This window comes from Diadema antillarum, unplaced genomic scaffold, assembly GCF_040938485.1.
Source record: "Diadema antillarum isolate AM-2024a unplaced genomic scaffold, OU_Dant_1.0 seq00000182_RagTag, whole genome shotgun sequence".
NCBI lineage: Eukaryota > Metazoa > Echinodermata > Echinoidea > Diadematoida > Diadematidae > Diadema > Diadema antillarum.
The window spans coordinates 226,507-246,852 of NW_027271249.1; the positions used below are offsets into that span (position 1 = coordinate 226,507).

The following is a 20,346-nucleotide window of genomic DNA, read 5'->3' on the forward strand; positions in this document are numbered from 1 at the left end:
CGCCGCAGGCACACTAGACGCGCCCGGCCCGGCGAGAGGCAGCGCAGAAAAGAGGCAGAGAGCAGAGTCGAGAGACCGGCGTTCAGAGCTGAGTGGATGTCTTTTATTTTAATACTCAGTCGCTAATTACTTTTAGAAGTCTAGACGGAGACCCTTCCTTTGATTAGGCCGTAACCCTCCCGTTTGTATGGTCACAGTTCTCTGACAGACATCACCTGCCCAGCGTGTTGATATTGTCAAGCTGGTTGACAAAACTTGCAGAGAATAATAGTAAAATAGTTGCAGTTGAACTCAGAACTAACCGTTAGAAGATCCCAAACAAGGCGAACCGTCAGTGATGCAACTGATGCTGATGGACTGACAGTGATGCGCTGATCATGTCTTCTCCGTGGAAACAACTGGAGCGTCGTCTGCCTCCCTTGCCAGGGAATTCTTCTCCGTCGTTGTTTGCGCCCAACAGGACGACTAGGGATTCTCCTGTTCCAGCATTCGAAAGACCTTTTTCAGTGAGAGAACCGAGAACTCCATACGAGTGCAAGAGTGGTACGTTATGCTGTTCAATCTATACATTTGTTTAGATCTGTCACCAGTATCAGTGCATGGTCTGGAGCTTGGAGTGCTCTTTATACTACTAGTCTTATGATGGCCTAACACTGCAGTAGAATAGACTAACGTTAGAATCTAGAAAATGACAATGATAAAATGTAGAAAACTAGTTTAGAACCAGCGACAGCACAAGTTTTTGAGGACCAAATAATTCTGCTCGGACAGTGTTCTGAAAAAACAACAAACAAACAAACAAACTAGGCCTAAATAAAAATAAAAAGAGATGTAGGTTTGTAGGATTGCTATAAAAATAAAATAAACAGTGATAGGGTCTAAATCATGTGTAATGAGTTATTCCCTAGTCTATTGGCCTAACACTACCAGTGACAGTGTAGATCTAGAGCTATCTTGAATTGTTAATGAAATTGAATAAGAATAGACTGGTCTAGAATTTAATACGTACATGTATGATGTAGGCCCTAGCAATTGATTCAATCTTACATGATCACAACACAGTAGATACTTGGGTATTAGTTGTAAGTACGCTGTGCTAACCGTTTGTAATGCTGAATGTTAGATTCTGTTTGAGTCTGGTAGTAGTCGTCTCGGCCGTTGGATCATCCTTGCTCTTTTTCAGGAATCCTGACAACCCATGGTGAGGTCAAGCGTTATCTCAAGGAGAACCCGTGGCTTGTGGAAGAGTTTGTGAGGGAAAATTGCACTGTGGATGAAGTGCAGAGGTGGTTTGACAATGCAGACAAGAATACCAAAGTTTATTCAGGCAAGTTTTGAAGGAAATAAAAGAGAGTGACTCGGGCTAGCTAGCTAATGCAAACTGAGTAGACGTCTAGATCTAGTAATGATCGAGGATGACCTCTTACTCCAGTGACCTCATTCTCCTGTCTGGTTAGAACCTTGGACATTGAAATGTAAAGAAAGGTATTTAAACACATCTTGAACTTGAAGATGACTGCTTACCGCGTATCTGCTGTTTACATGATTGTTGCCTTTACCACTTACATGGTGGCATGTCACAATGATAACTTGCATGCACATCATTCATAATGAAAGAATATGGAAGTATGAACATCAGTCCAAAAAGAGGAACCCAAAGTGAAAATGACAAATATGCTTTGTATTTCTCTTCACTGGTTCACTTACTGTAAATATTCATTGAAGCCATGTTAGTTTCTACAAGAATAGTAGGCCTACAGTGTAAGTAGATAATTGAAGACCTAATATAAGAACGACCCAAGTCCAATTTTTGGCCAAATTCAGTTTGACATGTGAAATTGTAGCTTATGCATGGACTCATCGTGTGTATAAATGATAAATCCTAATTACCCCCAGAAGTGCCTGAAATGAATGAGTTAATAAATCTTATATTAATGTAAGGAATGAAGGACTTGGGTCATTCTTACATTCATTTAATAGTGCCCTCTTTCATCCTTCTCTCATCTCTATAGCAGAATATCATGTATATGAATCAAAGAACGACCCAAGTCCATATGAATCAAAGAACGACCCAAGTCCACCACACAAAATGGCCTCTCCACAATTAATGTAAATGTTGATTGTCATAATAATATATGCTCTAATTTGTATATACAATGTTGCCTTCCCATCACAGTTAAATAGAATATTATTGGACAAATAAAAAAGATATGAAGTTTTTTTTAGTTTACTCGAAATGGTCTTCCATGGACTTGGGTCGTTCTTATATTCATATACTCAATTGCCAAAGCTATCTCCTTAATTTCGCTGTGATAGTTGAAAGCAAGCGAGAAAATGTATCATTTCTACATGCTGAACTAACCAAGTATTGTTATGAATTCAAGAGATTGGCGATATAGCAAACTATACTAGTCCTAGGAGTCGCTCAAATTGGGTTTTACAAAATTTGGAATGTTAACACTGTTACATACCACATTTATTCTTCTGCTCTTGAAGTTGTATTTGTTTTTCATTATGTTTGAGGCCGTAACTGTTTCAGCAAAACCTGTCACATCCTCTCTGCTTTGCTATTCACTCAGGGAAGAAACCAAAGCCAGATTCTTTTCGAAAGGAACATTTTCTGGTGAGTGTTTTCTGTGTCCAAAATTTTGTTTAAAAAAAAGAGCCTTTTAAAAGTTTATGACAAAGAAAATACAGAAACTTGTAAACTGTTATCAAAACATCTTTGCTATTTGTCATGTGTCACAGGTAAAAAGGGAAAACACAATAACCCAAACTGGGTAAAGGCCATACACAAGTATGTTTAATGTAGTATGTGATATGGGTATGAATATGGAAAATTAAAAGTGCAAATATTCATCAGTTAAATGAAATTTCATGCTTTAATGTCATATACTTAGTACCTTTAAATTAACATATGAAAGGAAAGTGAATTTCTGAAACCAAATTTGATTTTAAAGAACACATACAAGAGTGAACACAATGAGCCAGTTACAGTGAAACCTTGTTACAAAAAGGTCAGATAAGACAAAACCTTCTTTAAAACAAGGTGATTCTGCAGGTTCTTTGTAGTACAAGCAGCCCAAAGTCACAGCAGTGAATCAGATAGCAAACTGCTCCAACTCTTTATATTTTTTTTTGTTTCTGTACCCTGCCACAGTGAGAAACTTAATCTAGGTATTGTCTAGGCTTTCAGGTTTTGCTTTATAATGAGGTCCCCTGTACTCAGTTTATTTATTTATTCATTTATTTATTAATTTATTGACTTATTTATTTATCAATTTATTATCTATTTATTATTCATATATTTATTCATTAATTTATTCATTTGATTCTGGTCATCAGTGCCCAATGGATGGAGAAGACATCAAGACGTTCCTGGTGGACATGGTAGAAAACATCGAGGACCAGGAGAATGTACCAGACATCCTCTACCAGCTCAGCCGCATCATGGCCGCAGGTAGGCCAGTTGCAGTCACTCGAGAACTATCAAGTGTTGTAGTCTATTAAAGACTGAATGAACATTTTCTGCAACACATGTTATATGAGAACTCTACTTTAATTATGTAGTCCTGCGACTACCCTGTATCAGTTGTTCCCATCCTCAAAACACACAAAAAAAAGTCTGACACTGTGCAAATGCACTATATTTTAGTGAGGATATTATTTGATATTATATACCTCACTTCTAGAATCCTCTCATCTGATTGGTTAAAAGGGGAGTCATGAAAATAGCTGTGCCCTATTTTTGAGTTACTGTGACCGGGGCCCGGGCACAGTTAGTAAATAGGTTTTAGAGACAGTCGCGACCCCGTACACACAGATCGCTCATATGTACGCACCAATGATACGACCGCCGCGCATTCGATCAGCGTGCTGTAAAAGAGACTAGCGGACTGGTTTGGAGACAGTCGCAACTCGCAACCCCGTGTGTACACATAGATGATCACACGCACCAATGATACGTACGACCGCCGCAATGTCGATCAGCATTGATTACAACTTACAAGTGCTGTAAAAGAGACTAGAATCTATATTCTCGGTATTTATATGTCTGAATATATGTCGGTATATAAAACAAATAATGACTGCTTGATATTCGGGGCACAGTTAAAATTATGTTGGCCCTTGGTGATGTGAAAACCATAACCGTGCCCTCAGCTTCGCTTCGGGCATAGTTACGGTTTTCACATCACCTCGGGCCCATAATTTTAACTGTGCCCTCATAAGCAGTCATTATTTGTATACTGATGAGCAACATGCAGTTGTATTCATGCCAGAGATTGTGCAGTGTAGGCTGCATCACCATAATGCAATCATTGAAAGTATATATTTTACCTAATGTACAAATACAGCTGTATACACATTTATTTTGTTATCTACTGGTGTCTGGTTTTTCTGACAGCTGTGAATGCAGACGAGTCTTTTCTGTTTATGGTTGGTGCCCAGGATGACGTAAGTATTATTTTGATGTTTTTTTTTTTTTTTTTTTTTTTTTTTTTTTAAGTGGTATAAATTTTTGTAAACCTAGTGCTCTGTATGAATTTCAAAAGTGGCAAAATCCCATGTTTTGTAGCAGAATTGCCTTTTCCTCATTTTTTTTTTTATACCCCCGCCAAACGAAGTTTGAAGGGGGTATATAGGAATCAGCGGACGGTCGGTCGGGCGGTCGGTCGGGCGGTCGGTCGGGCGGTCGGTCCGTTGCAAATCTTGCGTCGCGAACTACTTCCTCAGTTTTCAACCGATTCCCATAAAACTTGGCACAGATGTGTGCCTTGGGTTGTAGATGTGCAAGACGTATTTTTTGACAGTACCCAAAAGTACGTTGCCATGGTAACGGCATATTATGGGCAAAAATGGGTACAAATCTTGCGTCGCGAACTCCTCCCACAGTTTTTGATCAATTTTTATGAAATTAGGTACAGATGTTCATCTGAATATGTTAATGTGCAAGACACATATTTCCGCAGTGGCAAAAAGTGCGTTGCCGTGGTAACGGCATATTATTGGTAAAATATAGGGCAAAATGCTTCATGGCAAAACTGCTTCATCAGTGTTCTTCCAATTCTCATGGAATTCATATTGAATGTTTGTCTTAGGATATAGGTCAGCATGACACATTTCTTGACAGTGACAAAAAGTATGTTGCCATGGTAACAGCTCACATATTATGAGCCAAAATGATGGAAAATTTTGTGTTGCAAACTACTTCCTCAGTTTTTGCCCAATTTCCATGAAACTTGGTACAGATGTGTGCCTTTGGTTGTAGATGTGCAAGACGCATTTTTCGACAGTACCCGAAAGTACGTTGCCATGGTAACGGCATATTAATGGCAGAAGATCAAGCAAAGATCTTGCGGATTTAACTACTTCCTCAGTTTTTTGACCAAAGCTTATGAAATGTTGTTTTGACCAAAGCTTATGAAATGTTGGTTGGCGGGGGTATAACCAGTTGCTGTAGCGACATTTCTAGTTTTTTTGGGTAATGCTCAGATTTCTCTGTTAAAGAAAAGAAAGTCTTCCCAGTCTGTTCTATGCTAATGATGAAAAAACAAGTAACAACAAACAAGCAAACACGTCATGAGTTGACAGAAATTTACAAATTTAACAACTTGCAAAATATTGCCTCCCATACAACAAATTTATGCCATGCATCATCTCCACAATAGGACATATCTAATTCGTTTTCTGTAAAAGAACCATATTACCCATTTTGTCTCTGTGGTTCGTATTAACAAATCCAGCCACTTGCAAAATTATCTTGCTAGTCCCAATTTGCGAATATGACACTTGTGAAAGATTCATCTAATGCACAGTTTCAATTTGAACACCAAAGTTAATGTATAAAACACAGCACAGCTATAAATGTTGTTCTCCATCAATTTTTTTCTTTAAGCATAACAAAGCCTGACTGTATTTTGATATTTTATGATCTTTATTGACAGTCCCTCTATCTCTGCAGTGATGTGGAAGATAGGTAAGTGCTCCTTTCTTATCAAACTGAGCAATCTGAAATTAAAGAATGTGTACAGTAGGTAATATTAGTCTGCTTTAGATATCATCAACTATGTTTGCTACCTGAGGCATATGGAATCAGCACGCCGAAACTTCACTGTAAGTGTAACTATGACTTTAACTATGACTATGACTATGACTATGGCTCTGACTATGACTATGGCTCTGACTTTCACTATAACTATGACTATGACTATAATATGACTGACTATAACTATAAAACTAACTGAAACTGTAATTATAATTGTAACCATAACTATAGCTCTGACTGTAACTGTAACTGTAACTATGACTATAACTATAACTATAACTATAACTATAACTCTAACTCGAATTATAACTATAACTATAACTATAACTATAACTATCACTATAACTATAACTATAACTAAAGTATAACTACAGTTGTCTCTCTGAAGAACTTAAGTTTGGTATGGATATTTGTTTGGTTGCAGCATCCAAGTGATTCCATTCGCACCAATCCTGCCTGGAACCACCATAGCAGCTCACGTGGCTCAGAGTTTGCAGCCAGTACTGTCACCAGACATCCTTGGGGTAAGTGTGGGCGGCTGGTCTTCCAAGTACTTGAGTTTTTACAGCTTGAAGCTGTTACTTACGAATTATACTAGTCTTGTATGACTTCTCATCCATTCTCCCTACAATCAGTTGTTATCTGTCAATGTTATTCATATTGGAAAATGATAGTGCTAAATTTATATAAGTTTGACATTTGAATCCCTCATTATAATGGCATTATGCACTATTGATTTTCACATTTCTTGCATTGAGTATAATGTCATATCAGTAAGTGTGATCTCAATAAATGTGTAGCAGGTCAATTCATTTATTATTGTCATTTCATACTGTTGAAGCTCAGAAGCCCGGGGATAGAACTGCATTACACTTGGACTGCCATCAGGCAATTTTCAAAGGGAATGTTTGTGACCACCACTTGTTATAATTGTACAATAGTGATTTTTAGTAATTGTAACCGGACTGGTTTGAGAAGCTGTTCATTTCAATACAATGGAGAGGCTTTTTGTTAGATAATGACATCCAAACACTTGTCTCTATCTTTATAGAAACCTTAGAATGAACAGCATTTGACTTTGATATTTTGTTACATGTGAAACAATATCAACAAGCTTGTAAGCCTTGCGTGTCAAAGGCCTAGCTTGTGCTCTAATGTCTTCTTGTTTGATTGCTTGCCTTCACTGTGTGTTCTTGTATTTCTCCCACATTGCACCCATCACTAATTTTAGGACGAGCGTTTCCCGCGGGGAACTGGGAGAGAAGGCAGTCTAGCCCAATCTGTGCTGTGTCTGCCTTTAATACAGCCCAATGGTAACATTGTGGGTAAGGACAATGACCGTAGATAGCGCAATATGATCATTTAGTGCTCTTTATATTCTCTCACAGGGAGATCCTGAGTTTAAATTCTACCAGCATAATTGTGCACTTAGTTTACAGTATTTAATCCACTTTACCCCTTTTTAACCATCAAGTGCAATGCTGGGCACTTTGCTGGCAGCGCTTGGGGAGCAGTGCTGGCAGTAAAGAGTGTACCTTCATAGATAAGAAAAGATCATAATATCAGAGAGTATGGAGAATTATGATGTATGAAAACTTTCAAAGGATCAAGCTGCAAATCTTGAGTTTATTGTACGTGCTATGTCTGTGAGGTATGTGCTACATTGTGCGTACTTTGCCAACGCAATCACAGCTATTTGCCATTTTGCATATTTTGTGCAGTTTAATCATATTGTAAGTGCGTGCATATAGGCCTAATCATGATTTTTAAATTAGAGATATTTTGGACATTAAAGATATTTTGGACATGGAACTAATTTTGCAACCAAGAAACATATTGACAGAATAAAAAACAAATACACTTTATTGCAAGTCCTTGGGCAAAAAAATATGTTATTTCATGCCCTTCGAAACAATGCACTATGCATTTAGTTACTGGAGGCACTTCATTCACGAGTTGTTCATTTTACAAGTATCATTTAACATGCAAAGTTTGTGAAAATATATGGTGTACCGAGCTATCAGGTCAGATGGACTGTGCAATCTGTGTGTGAATGAGCCACTCTACCACCAGAATGCAGGGCAGATATCAAATATGTGATATGAACCAATATAATTCATGCAATTGTTAATATCTTCAGGCAACTGATTATCCATTAGATTTCTCAAGACATGAGTTACACACTGTAATTGTATTTCATGTCTAAGCATACTTTTCCCTATGGTAAATTTTGATGACATGCAGCTGTCCTTGAGCTGAGTCGTAAAGTAGGCAATTCACCGTTCACCACATCTGATATGCAGGTAAGACTGCCATTTCTCGACTTGCTGGTGTATTTGTTTTGTGTTTTGTGTATTTTATTATTTGTTGTTATTTTATAAAGCCATAATATGGACTTTCAAAGAGGCTGTCTTTTTTAAAAATCAAATTATAACACTGTAGGATTTTCAGAAAATTTTTGTAGGAATTCAAGATCAGTTGGAGCAAGTCAAAGATGGAAAGAGAAAATTTGGTGATGTTCCTCAGTCAGAAGTGATATGATTTGGAATCATTGATTGATATCATCCTTGAGTGGAATGTGATGAGAGATGATTTGACATGGGTGTAGAATACTACCTCATATCTGAGAACATAATACTGTGTATGTCATGTATACTACATATTTTTTTTGGTGTGTGAATTGGAACTTAACAAATTCATCAGTGTTTGCAAATTTAGAGTACAGAAATGGACAGAGAGATATGGACGTACAGCATTCACGCTGGGACAGAATTAATATTTTCTTGTGTTGGTATATACGTAAATAGCACCAGACTTGCAGAATTTGCGAAAATAAAAACATTACCATGCTATAGTATCCATCAGGACTGTGTATTAGTTTTACAGATTATTTGATTTTCTTTTTATGTCAGGGAGGTCCAAAATATTTTACTTATTACAGATGAGTACAGTTGCCCAGACAGACATCTGCAATTCTGAAAGAGAACCAGTGTGCAGATAGACAGCAAAGATATCAGAACTAATAAATGTAATACAAATTAAAAGCAAGTGTGTCTTGAATTCGTTAATACTGTTCATTTATATTTTCTTGCTAGATTGCTGCAACATACTTCACATGGGTTGGCATTGCACTTGATAAGGTTCAGGTAAGTTTTACAAATATTTTCTCAGCATTTGATGATCTTGAATGATACGAAGCAGATGCGGAAATGTGTATTGGTCTGTTGTTCGTGGTACGACTTAATTTACCTGAGTGATAAGATATAGAGTATGAGCATTGTGGGAGGTTCAGCAATAGCCACTGTGCTAAATAGAAAAGTGTGATATTGTAACACATAGAGTGAAAATGACCCGCCACAGCAGAAATGTATCAAAGTCATTGCATTCTCGATCTAGTTCTTAAAGGACAAGTCCACCTTCATATACATAAGGATTGAGAGAATGCAGCAATATTAGTAGAACACATCAGTGAAAGTTTGAGGAAAATTGGACAATCCGTTCAAAAGTTACAAATATTTTAAGTATCTGCGCAGTCATTGCTGGAAGAGAAGACTACTACAGTGTATGATGTCACATGCGTACAACTATACAGCGGTTGTATAAGGAAAATAAAAAGAGAATTTCACAAAACTTTACTTTTTGAATAAAGTGCACATTTCTTTGATTTGCTACTGACGTATGTTAAGGGTAATGTTATTCCCCCTGCCTTCTGAAGGAGAGAAGTTGAGTGTTCTTTTGTTATGCGAGAAAAATGGAAATATGTTGAATTTTCTTTATTCTTTCTTTATATTGTTGTACTCATGTGACATCACAAGCTATATTAGTCTTTTCATCCAGCCATGACTGAGCAGAAACTTCAAAAATTCATAACTTTTTAACGGATTGTCCAATTTTGCTCAAACTCTCACTGATATGTTCTACTAATATTGCTGCATTCACTCAACCCACATGTCTATGAAGGTGAACTTTGTTTGTTGAGGATGGACTGATTTTGCTATAACATACATTTCCCATAGACACCTGCCAGAGTTTCTCAGGACTCGTCCTCAACGAGTCAATAGTGCTACAAATATAACAGTGACATTGTGAGCTTTCTATGTAGGTATGATGGATGCTTTGAAAAAAACAGGAAAGATGTAATCAATTTGAAAAAGAAGAGGTTATTCAGGTTTTCATGCTATTATCAAGAATTCCCTTTATACATGTACCTACAGTAATGTATCATATTATTGTAGACTTTATGTGAAAGATTGTCATCTATGAGAGGGATGTAAGGAAACATTTTTGAACAGACTGTAGTAATAATACTTTTCATGTGATGCAAAGTTTCAGGTGTGAATTTATGCCCTTGAAGCCTATGATACACATCTGTAGAGATGTTTATCTCAGAATACCTGAGCGTATGAAAGGTCTGTTGCTCCTTACCTCTTACCACAATCAAAGAGCTAGCTTTAATGAATGCTGCAATGATACACTTAACACAGGTTTGCAATGGACTTATGAAACAGAGAGAGTTCAACGACTTCCTCCTACAGGTGTCTAGGTATTACAACAAAAACTAAAACAACAACGAACAGTTCTGTTTCCCATGTTCAGGAAGAATTCCTGGGGACTTTGTTTTTAACTTATTACTGATTTTCAACTGTTTTGTTCTGGAATGAACTAGTTTGAATTGGAGTGCTAACTTTTTAATACTGTTCAAATTTGTAAGTATTTCTTTTTGTGTGTATCACTACGGAAGGATTTGTATATACGATCAGATATAATGTAAGCAAACTACAAATGTATTTGCTTTTCAAATTGGTATATGGTTTATTCTAACTACAAACGCAATCTGATTCAGTTAATATCGTACTTGTTGGAGGAACCAGTCTTGACTAGGCTGACTGTTTTTGGTTTTACCTTATGTTTAGCAAACTGATTTTATGCAGTCACCAACAGCTCCTTATACTTTTGTAGCAGTTGGCATAAGATTTGTATGAATCAGTTATGAATTGGTTGACTATGCATACATGATCTGTTTTACTCATTGCATATGAAAAGTGGTGGTATCTCTCTACAGTTTATACTCGGATGTAGGAAGCAGATAAAATCATTTCCAAAGGTCATAAAATTCATATTTTGAAAAGTGCAACTTTGTTTTATATATAGGATTCTCACTTGAAAAATTGCATTTCTTGTAAACCCATTTTTAAATTTCATCTTATATTTTTGTTTGTTTGTTTGTTTGTTTTTTACAGTTTAATTTCAGATTTGTTCAGCAAAATGAACTTGAATAAATTCAGGAATATGATTTATAATTTAGCATGACACTAACATTTTCGAAGCATCAAAATGAAGTTATGATAGCAAGTTTTTACAGTCATCAGATATGCCATTGCCATGCAGTAACCATGGAGTTGTTTGACGTATTTTCAACAGTCTTTTATGGAATGATTTAAGATATCTTTATTTGTCAAAAAAGTTACAGTCTTAAAATTAAATATTGTAGTTACTCAATTCCTAGGCCATTCTTGTACCTCTGGAGTAGATGAATGACATAATTGTGACACAGTAACAAAAAGGACACTCTTCCATTGTCTGTCTGTCTCTCTCTCTCTCTCACCATTTTTGTGACATTCAATAATGTGTTCTTGTTTTTAATTACAATTCTAATGTATAATATTTTATGGAAAAGAAATTGGAAACATGCATTTCCATGATTTTCTTAACCTCACATTGTGTTTTTTTTTTTCTCTTCTATTTCAGTTGTGGTGTTGGTACTTTAAAGCTGACATATTGCCAAGTGCAAACTTATATTCATGTTTGTATTGTTGGTGATTCTTTTTTTTTTAGTTACATCATTTGCTTCTGCTTAGTGTTACTGAGGTGCTTAATACAGTCTTGATTTCAATATGCTCTCTAAAAATAAATCTTTCAGGGTGATCTTTGATGACATTGTGGCCATTGATGCTCTAAGTCAGCACATCATGGTAAGTGATTGATTTCTTCTCACATGTTTTCAGAGCAATGTGTAGGGACAGAGGTGTGCCATTATATATTTTGAAAGTGTGTAGGATAGTTTTATTACGATTATTTAAAAAAAGATGTTTTCAAATAACTTTTTCTTTCTTTGTTACAAAGCAACGTCAAACGTCAATCATAATACTTCAATGCTGATCAGAATGGTTAAAACCCACTTTATAGTAGAGGCATGGTGAAATTCCTGGGTGGGTAATACTATGATATGAAAAATATCTCCTGCGCTAGCAACACCAAAAACATGCAGTGGTGCTACTGGCTACTGGAATATAATGTTTGATGTATTTTCCTTTCCTTTCCTTTTCTTTTTTCGCAGCATTATTTCTTCTTTACCATAAAAAATGGTTTTGATTTTAAATATATTACAGGATGTTCTCTCAATAAAATGTGAAAGATGATATATTCATTTCATATCAACTTTTTTTTTTTTCGTCCATGTAGGCTAGTGTTTGATGATATGGCAAGGTCTAACAATTCTGGTACATGGTGGTAGAAGTTATCAAGGCATTTTGTCAGTGTCTTAGATGTGAATTAGATGCTATGAGGAGAAAGCTCGAGAAGCCTCATTTTCAACCCTGTCGATGCTAACGTTCCATTCAGATGTTTGCCAAGAGCTTGGTGAATGCAGACCGGTGCGCATTTTTCTTGGTCGATGCCAAAGCTGAGGAGCTCTATGCTGATCTGTTCGACGAAGGACAAGACAAAGACGGGAAACCAGTCTTTGCCAAGAAGAGTCAGATCAGGTGCTCTTTATTCGCAGATGAAATATCCCACATGATTTTGAGGCAGTATTGTTAACTTATTGTAGGCATCAACATGTGCAGAATATACTGCGCTTGATGATTGTCATGAGCAAGTAACAGATTTCAAAGCTACAGGAGAATCAGCAAGAATGAGAGAAAAAGCTCACCTAAGAAACTTGATGTTATTTCAAAGTTTGTAATTTTTTTTTCTTTACTTTTTCACTTCATACTCATCATCATGTATCTAATGATTTTAAAAAAACCCCAAAATTACCATAGACAGGTGACTCGAATTATAATTTATTCATAATGAAGTCCTTGTGACTGGCAGTTTTCTTTCACTACATCAAAATTTTGTTACAGCTAAACAAATAAAATCGGGAAAGATGTATAGGTGATAGTTTTGGGACCTGTATTTTACTTCTTTGTATCTGAAATTACGTTATGACTTGTAATTATTATAATGGAAGTGCATTACCATGGACAGGTGACTCGAATTATAATTTATTCATAATGAAATCCTTGTGACTGGCAGTTTTCTTTCACTACATCAAAATTTTGTTACAGCTAAACAAATAAAATCGGGAAAGATATATAGGTGATAGTTTTGGGACCTGTATTTTACTTCTTTGTATCTGAAATTATGTTATGACTTGTAATTATTGTAATGGAAGTGCATTGTATAGATATTTAAGCATGAAACCTTGGTGGTTTTCTCCACTCATTGATGGAATGTTTCAGGAAATTTACAATGTATTGTATTGAGACTGAGTTTGTTTCTTAGCCCATTGAGGAGGAGTCCCGAGTATACTCGGGCAGGTATCTATGGGAAATGCGTGTTGTAGCAAAATCGGTCCGTCCTCAACGGGTTAAGTTTGCTGTTGTGTGTTGTGACAGATTCCCGATTGACAAGGGCATCTCTGGACATGTGGCAAAGACTGGTGAAGTCGTTAACATCACAGATGCCTACAAGGACCCCAGGTTTAACAGGTGTGTATGATGACAGCAACGGCAGCCTAGATATGAATGGCAGAATGTAGCGTTGCCTTTATTTGAAGCTGAAGAATAATGTGTCAAACATGTATGTTTGCCTGATCTTTTGCTGTCGTGGTTGTCTTCACTGCTTATTGCTGGAATAAACAAAAAACACACACAAAAAAAAACCACCACCTCACCATACAACAACAAAGACTGAATTTCCTTTCAAACTGATATTTTAAGTTTAAGTCGATTTCATTTTTAACCATTCTATTGGAAATTCTTTGATAGAGCGCTGTGGGCATTGCATGTCTTGCTATTCAATTCATCAGGCTTTTGTTATAATCTCTTTTTTTTCGTAATGGTTCTTTTGTTTTTGGAATGTGACAGAGAAGTGGACCTACAAACAGGGTATGCCACCCGCTGCATTCTCTGCATGCCTATCATTAGCCACGGAGAGGTCATTGGGGTCGTCCAGCTTATCAACAAGATAGGCGCGGACGGCCAGATCATGTCCTTTGATCACACTGACGAGAGCAATTTCCGCATGTTCTCCACCTACTGCGCCCTGGCCTTGCACTACTCCAAGGTCAGATGTCAACTGTACTTTTGTGCAGTAACACAACATTTGCTCCTGCGACAATTGCTCTGGGCCCTGTTTTATCAAAAGATATAAATTGATTTTAGATTTCCTTAACACACAAGCTGCCATAGACTTATGAAAAAAAAAATCAACTTTATAATCAGTTTTGTCTATTATCTCCAAGGACTCAGGGTCTATTGTTAGGGTTTTGATAGGGTCTTAGTTTCAGTTTGATATGATGATTTAGGCTGAGGGTTAGAGTATGTTTATGGGTAGAATTTATTTGTGGATTAGCAGGCAGAAATTTCATTGGAGCAGTTGTCACAGGAGCAAGTGTCATGGAACCACCTGTTGCATGTCACGATGAATCAAATTTTTATGTAAACTATTTCCACTGCACCAGAATTGTATCGCTATATGTGGGTCTTAATATTATTACGCACTTTATAACATTAAAAACTAATGATGATTGCAGTTTAACATGGTAGCAAGTAGACTGAAGCCCAATGAACTAGAGTATTTTAGATGTTGTTTCTTTGACAGCAATTTAAAGGATACTGTCCGTTAAGGGCCTTGTTTTTGCTGTATTATGGACGCACCACTCTTAGACAAATATCAGTACCTTTTTTTTCCCTTCTCAGAAATTACTATACAGACTCCAGAAAAGGACAAGAGCACTTCTCCTTTTGTAATCTTTAGCTTGCACAGTTATGTCATGACACATTTATTAACCAATGCAATCAGTGTAACATACAGAGTGATATTATCACTGGTGCTTGCATTCAAGTCTTCACCCATACTGTTTATTGCAAGCAGATCCCAAAGCAAAAGAAATGGTATCCAAATCTGTTTACAGATAGTGTACAAGTGTATATTTTCAGTGACTATTTTATTTACTTTACAAGTGCCATCGCAGGCACAACATCACAATTGCGTACACGATACACAATTTTGTGAACCTTTGGCAGACTTTGTTGTTTTTGGTTGTTGAAACATAGTTTTAATCTGCTCAAAAACTTCTGAACAACTCTCGCAGATCTACAGCAGTAACCGGCACTGCGAGCACCAGCTAGCTGTGGCTAAGGAGCAGCTATCCTACTACACGTCGTGCAGTGAGGCACAGGTTGAGCGGCTCCTCAACAGCTGGCAGAAGAGGACTTTTACCATGCCCCAAGACATTGACAAGTCAGTCACTCAAGCTTCTTCTCTAGCTTTTACTTGCCTTTGTTTGTTATTGCCATTACTGCTGCTGCTGCTGCTGTTGTTGTTTTTTAATCTTCATTGCCCTTCTTGTTCTTGTTCTTCTTGCTCTTTTTATTGTAATATTAATTCTTCATCTCTCTATTCTTCTCCTTTTCATTCCCCTTCTCCTTTTTTTTCTTCTTTCACATCTATCTCTATGAGGTGATTTGGTGTCTGTTGGTGTTTGTAGTGGTTGTGGTTGAGGTTGTGTTTGTGTTTGTTGTTGAAACACTAAGCAAAGAAAATCTTTATCCCATGTACTTGTTAGGGGAAATGTGTGTTTCCATCTCAAATGTGTATTTGTATGCTTATTCTGCAGGTTTGAATTCCACAGCAGGGCCCACGTCTCTTCCCTGTGTGAGCTGTTCATCTACATGTCCCACAGACTTTTTGGTCCCTCATAGTAAGTTCTTTTACACAATGTGATGACTACATAGCCAAACTGTGACATATGATTCCTTTTTAATCTTCCAGTTTTGTTCATTTAATCATCCATAATTCATCTCAGTCAATAATGAGCTTATCAGGAAACTTTTCGTATAACCTGATTTTAAAGTAACTGCTTGATCTGTATGCTTGGAAATTCAAAGTGAAATATTGTGTGAAATTTTACCTTTTATTTGATGACTTTGTCAATGGAGATATGACACAGGAGCTAGAATGCAGGTATTGATGCAAGTTTGTAGCTGAGTACATCATGACCACATTCTATCTGTCAAGGAACAGACCTTAATGCTTGAATCTCAATTTGATATCTAGAATAGAAAGAAAAGATGCTAGCTACATGTATCACAATTGTCTCCAGTATACTTACATCCTCTGTGGAAGTTTTAATGTTTGTATACATTTATTTGCTTGCCTCATAGTGATATTCTGGAAAAGGAGCAGAATTGATTTATTTGGCTGATTAAAAGGGGGCAGCGCTGTCATAGGAGTATACTGTAGTTTTGCATTATTTTGCAGAGTGAAAATTTGTGCAGATTTTATGGTATACTTGGTGAAAACGAGCCCAATGAAATAGTTTGTAAATATTTTGAGAGATATATTTATTCTATAATTATGTACAGATACCTTCATCTATAAAATGCTAAATAAGTGATTTTCACTGAAATTTGTCCAGTGTTGAAACTTGATTGTGCAGCAGTTTTCACTGATACACTTTGCCCATATTGCAAACAAACTACCAATTCATTCACAGCCATACACCAACGTTGCTTTGCCCATCACACCCCACTCACAATTTGTTCATTGTGGAGAATTGATCACGCAGCAGTTTCCACTTATACACCTTGTTCGTAGTAAAAACAAATTACCAATTCATTCATAGCTGTACACCAACATTGCTTTGTCCACCAACATTGGTTTGTCCACACCTTCACTCACAGCTTTGACATGACCACACTGGCACGGTTCATCCTGACCGTACGCAAGAATTACCGCCTGATCCCCTTCCACAACTTCTGCCACGCCTTCGACGTGGCCCACTCCATGTACATGCTGCTCATGAAGAGTGAGGGAAAGTTCACGGTAGTTGAGGTATGCCAGCGCTTTAATTGTGTCCTTTATAATCTGTATGGGAGCATTCCTGTATTGCAGATAATATTCTAATATATCAATCCTGAACATACTTTTTTGATACTGGAATGTCTTTGGGTTTTTTTTAAGTCTTTTTTTTTTCTCCATGCTCCATTCATTGTGATTGTTTTTGACCATTCATTTAAAATGTTGGATCTATATGCCTCATACATCATCTCTACTGGATGTAGAGATGATGTTATAATTGGTGTATTTTTTTTTCTCAGTGGAATAACCATGGCTGTTCTATATATTAAAGTGAAGAGAATGTCACATTACAATATCACCTTATCATCACTTTGTAACTGTGATCTTCCAATAATGCCTCCCCAACAATTCATAGTTGATATATTAAAGAAAATTAAATGTTTTTATGCCTCCGCCACAAAGTGGTGCTGGAGGCATTATGTTTTCGGGTTGTCCGTCCGTCCGTCTGTAACAAATTTTGTGGACAGCGTAACTAAAAAACCTTTTGAGGTATCCCAATGAAACTTGGCGTGTATGTGTATCAGGGGGGTGAAGTTGTGCCTATCAACTTTTAGGTGCACATGCTCAAGGTCAAAGGTCAAAAGGTCAAGGTCAAATACATAAAATTTCACTATTTCCACCATATCTATGCAATGCCTGAAGATATTTTCTTGAAACTTGGTGTATACGTGTATTACCCAATTAAGATTCTCTGGTGAAAGTTTGGGTCATGAGGTCAAAGGTCAAAAGGTCAAGTACAAATATTAAAACTTCACTTTTTTTCCGTAACTTGGAAATTGTTCAAGGTATCTTCATGGAACATAGTATATATGTGACCCACTACAACAAAAGGATCCTAAAGTCGCAGACGGCTGAGCCGAGAAAATCCGAGTTTGAAATCACATCATCAAAATTGGTCAAAACAATCAGATTTCTGTTTTTGGCATAATTTTGTAGTCCAATGTTTTGTCCAGCATCTGCCGAAATTTCGAAGCTAAATGATCAAAGGAAAGGCAAGAAATCAGCATATTTCTGGGCCATGATTTTCTGACTTTCAACGTAACAGAAACGTGTCCGAAGATTTGGATTTAGCGCTGCAGCTAGACTCCACCCCTAGCAACGAGGGAGTGATCTTATTGGTCAGGGCGTGGCATCCTGATTACTGATTGGCTGTGCGTAGACCGCTGGCGCTAAGCTTGAATGAACATTGCGGAGGTCGCTGGGAGCATACCTTATATTGTCAAGCGGTGAAAACTGTCTCGCCTCCCCTTGATCATGATAGCGTCGGAAGGAAAACTTTGAAGGCGTTTTTCTCGAAACTCTGATTTCCACAACGACTTGACATGTGCGAATAAAATCATCGATATCTCCGCAAACCGAGTACTTATATGAGTTGTGCTATATATGAAATTAAAGTAGAAGAGTAAGGGAATAATGTTATGCCATTTTCAGAAATTGTCCTACCCGACTTTCGGATCCTTTTGTTGTAGCGGGTCACATATACATGTACATGTACAGAATTTAGGGTTCATGGGGTCAAAGGTCAAGGGCAATACTTCAAAATTTTACTATTTGCCTCATGTTTGTGCAATGCCGGCAGGATTATTTTTTTTTTACATTTGGTGTATGCATGTATAACCTAATAGAGATTCTCTGGAAATTTATTTATTTTTATTTATTTATTTTTTTGCCTCAAAGGTCAAAAGGTCAAAGATCAAGTGAAAGTGCTGAACTAACTTTTTCCTCCATATCTCGGAAGTGGCTCAAGTTATCTTGAAACTTACTACATATTTATGCAAGTTCTGCCTGACAGTGATTATCTTATGAATTTTAGGGTCAAAGGCCAGATGACAATCGTAACAATTTACTATTTAATACAGAAATTGCACTTTTTCTCCATACCTTGAAAATTACTCAATGCATAAACGTATGAATGGGTCAAAGTCAAGTTGAAGTCCTTAAATCCCCAAATACATGCTCTCCTATTCATCCAATTAAACCTAGGTCAAGGAAGGTGAACATTCAACACATTTGTGACAAACTTGTCATTTTAATATTTTGCCAATTTTGTGAAAATGTAATCACACATTGTCCACATGTACTATCTAAACATATTAGGAGAATCATGCATTATGGCGGAGGCATACCAGTCACCATAGCGACATTTCTAGTTTTGTAAATAAAATAAAGGAACTATAGGAATATAGTGTGACAAAAACAACAACAAAGAAATATCCTTGCAGCTGATACAAGTGTTTTGGTGCAGCATGCTTGAAAATGCATTGTATTGCTCATAAAGATATAGAGATCTCTGTAAAACTCTTGAGTACCAAGCAGAAAACAAAGGTCAAGGACAATCTTGTGCAACCACACTCTTCACGTGATGCGGCAGCATCAAAGTGACCATTACAAATGTGGACATTTTGTCCGGACTGCCCTTTTTGCAGATGCTGTCCTTGTTCATCGCTTGCATCTGTCATGACATTGACCACCGGGCGCTGACCAACAGCTTCCACCAGAAGTACGGGACCCCCCTCGGCACCCTCTACCAGTCCTCCGTCATGGAGCAGCATCATCTCAGCGTCACCATGGACATCCTGCAGCGTGAGGGCCACAACATCTTCTCCCGTCTCCCTGGCAACGAATTCCAACAGGTATGGCAGATTTCTTTCGCCAACAGTTTAAAAAAAAAGAAACAAAACAAAAAACTGGGCAAATATTACTGTAAAATGAGGAATGTTCGGTTGCATTTTGATTTCGCAAATTTCGCGAGTGCCAGCAATCCTATTTGTTGGCACAAATTGCCGAAATTAAAATGCATGCATAAGTTGTTGCCTACACAATGTACATTGGATGTTAGTGGCAATTCACGAAAATTTCATGCTGCGGGAATGGCCGTTGGCACCAATTCGCGAAATTTTCATGCCGCGAATATATAGTGTTTTACATTATTAGGATGAGGTGTCTTCCATACAGCAACAATCGCTGATGTCACCAATGGACTCAATCAAAGTAGGGGCCTGCACATTGAGAGTTTTGATATCCACCAAGCTACAACAGCTTTTCAATATACCGGTACTGTAAAACCCGAATTTTTTGGTGTGCATGACACTTTTGCAAATTTTGCGAGGAGTCAAGATTCGCAAAAGAAAAATGCACGTGAAACTGTTTGCCTACACAATGAATTAAAT

The 20,346-nt window shown here is 37.1% G+C and overlaps 1 protein-coding gene across 1 annotated transcript in view; it reads left to right on the top strand.

The window, feature by feature from the left end:
• Positions 1-377: 377 nt before the first annotated feature.
• LOC139728507 (cAMP and cAMP-inhibited cGMP 3',5'-cyclic phosphodiesterase 10A-like) overlaps positions 378-20,346 on the top strand; it is a 28,612-nt gene continuing 8,643 nt past the window's right edge. The window contains exons 1-19 of the mRNA XM_071639444.1: positions 378-543; positions 1,184-1,327; positions 2,580-2,623; positions 3,346-3,460; positions 4,406-4,455; positions 5,946-5,977; positions 6,471-6,570; positions 7,278-7,371; positions 8,291-8,349; positions 9,142-9,192; positions 10,531-10,589; positions 11,967-12,018; positions 12,668-12,810; positions 13,708-13,800; positions 14,179-14,377; positions 15,408-15,556; positions 15,933-16,016; positions 16,999-17,149; positions 19,603-19,809. Coding sequence (XP_071495545.1) covers positions 378-543; positions 1,184-1,327; positions 2,580-2,623; positions 3,346-3,460; positions 4,406-4,455; positions 5,946-5,977; positions 6,471-6,570; positions 7,278-7,371; positions 8,291-8,349; positions 9,142-9,192; positions 10,531-10,589; positions 11,967-12,018; positions 12,668-12,810; positions 13,708-13,800; positions 14,179-14,377; positions 15,408-15,556; positions 15,933-16,016; positions 16,999-17,149; positions 19,603-19,809 — 1,992 coding nt within the window. The remainder of the gene's footprint in view (positions 544-1,183; positions 1,328-2,579; positions 2,624-3,345; positions 3,461-4,405; positions 4,456-5,945; positions 5,978-6,470; positions 6,571-7,277; positions 7,372-8,290; positions 8,350-9,141; positions 9,193-10,530; positions 10,590-11,966; positions 12,019-12,667; positions 12,811-13,707; positions 13,801-14,178; positions 14,378-15,407; positions 15,557-15,932; positions 16,017-16,998; positions 17,150-19,602; positions 19,810-20,346) is intronic.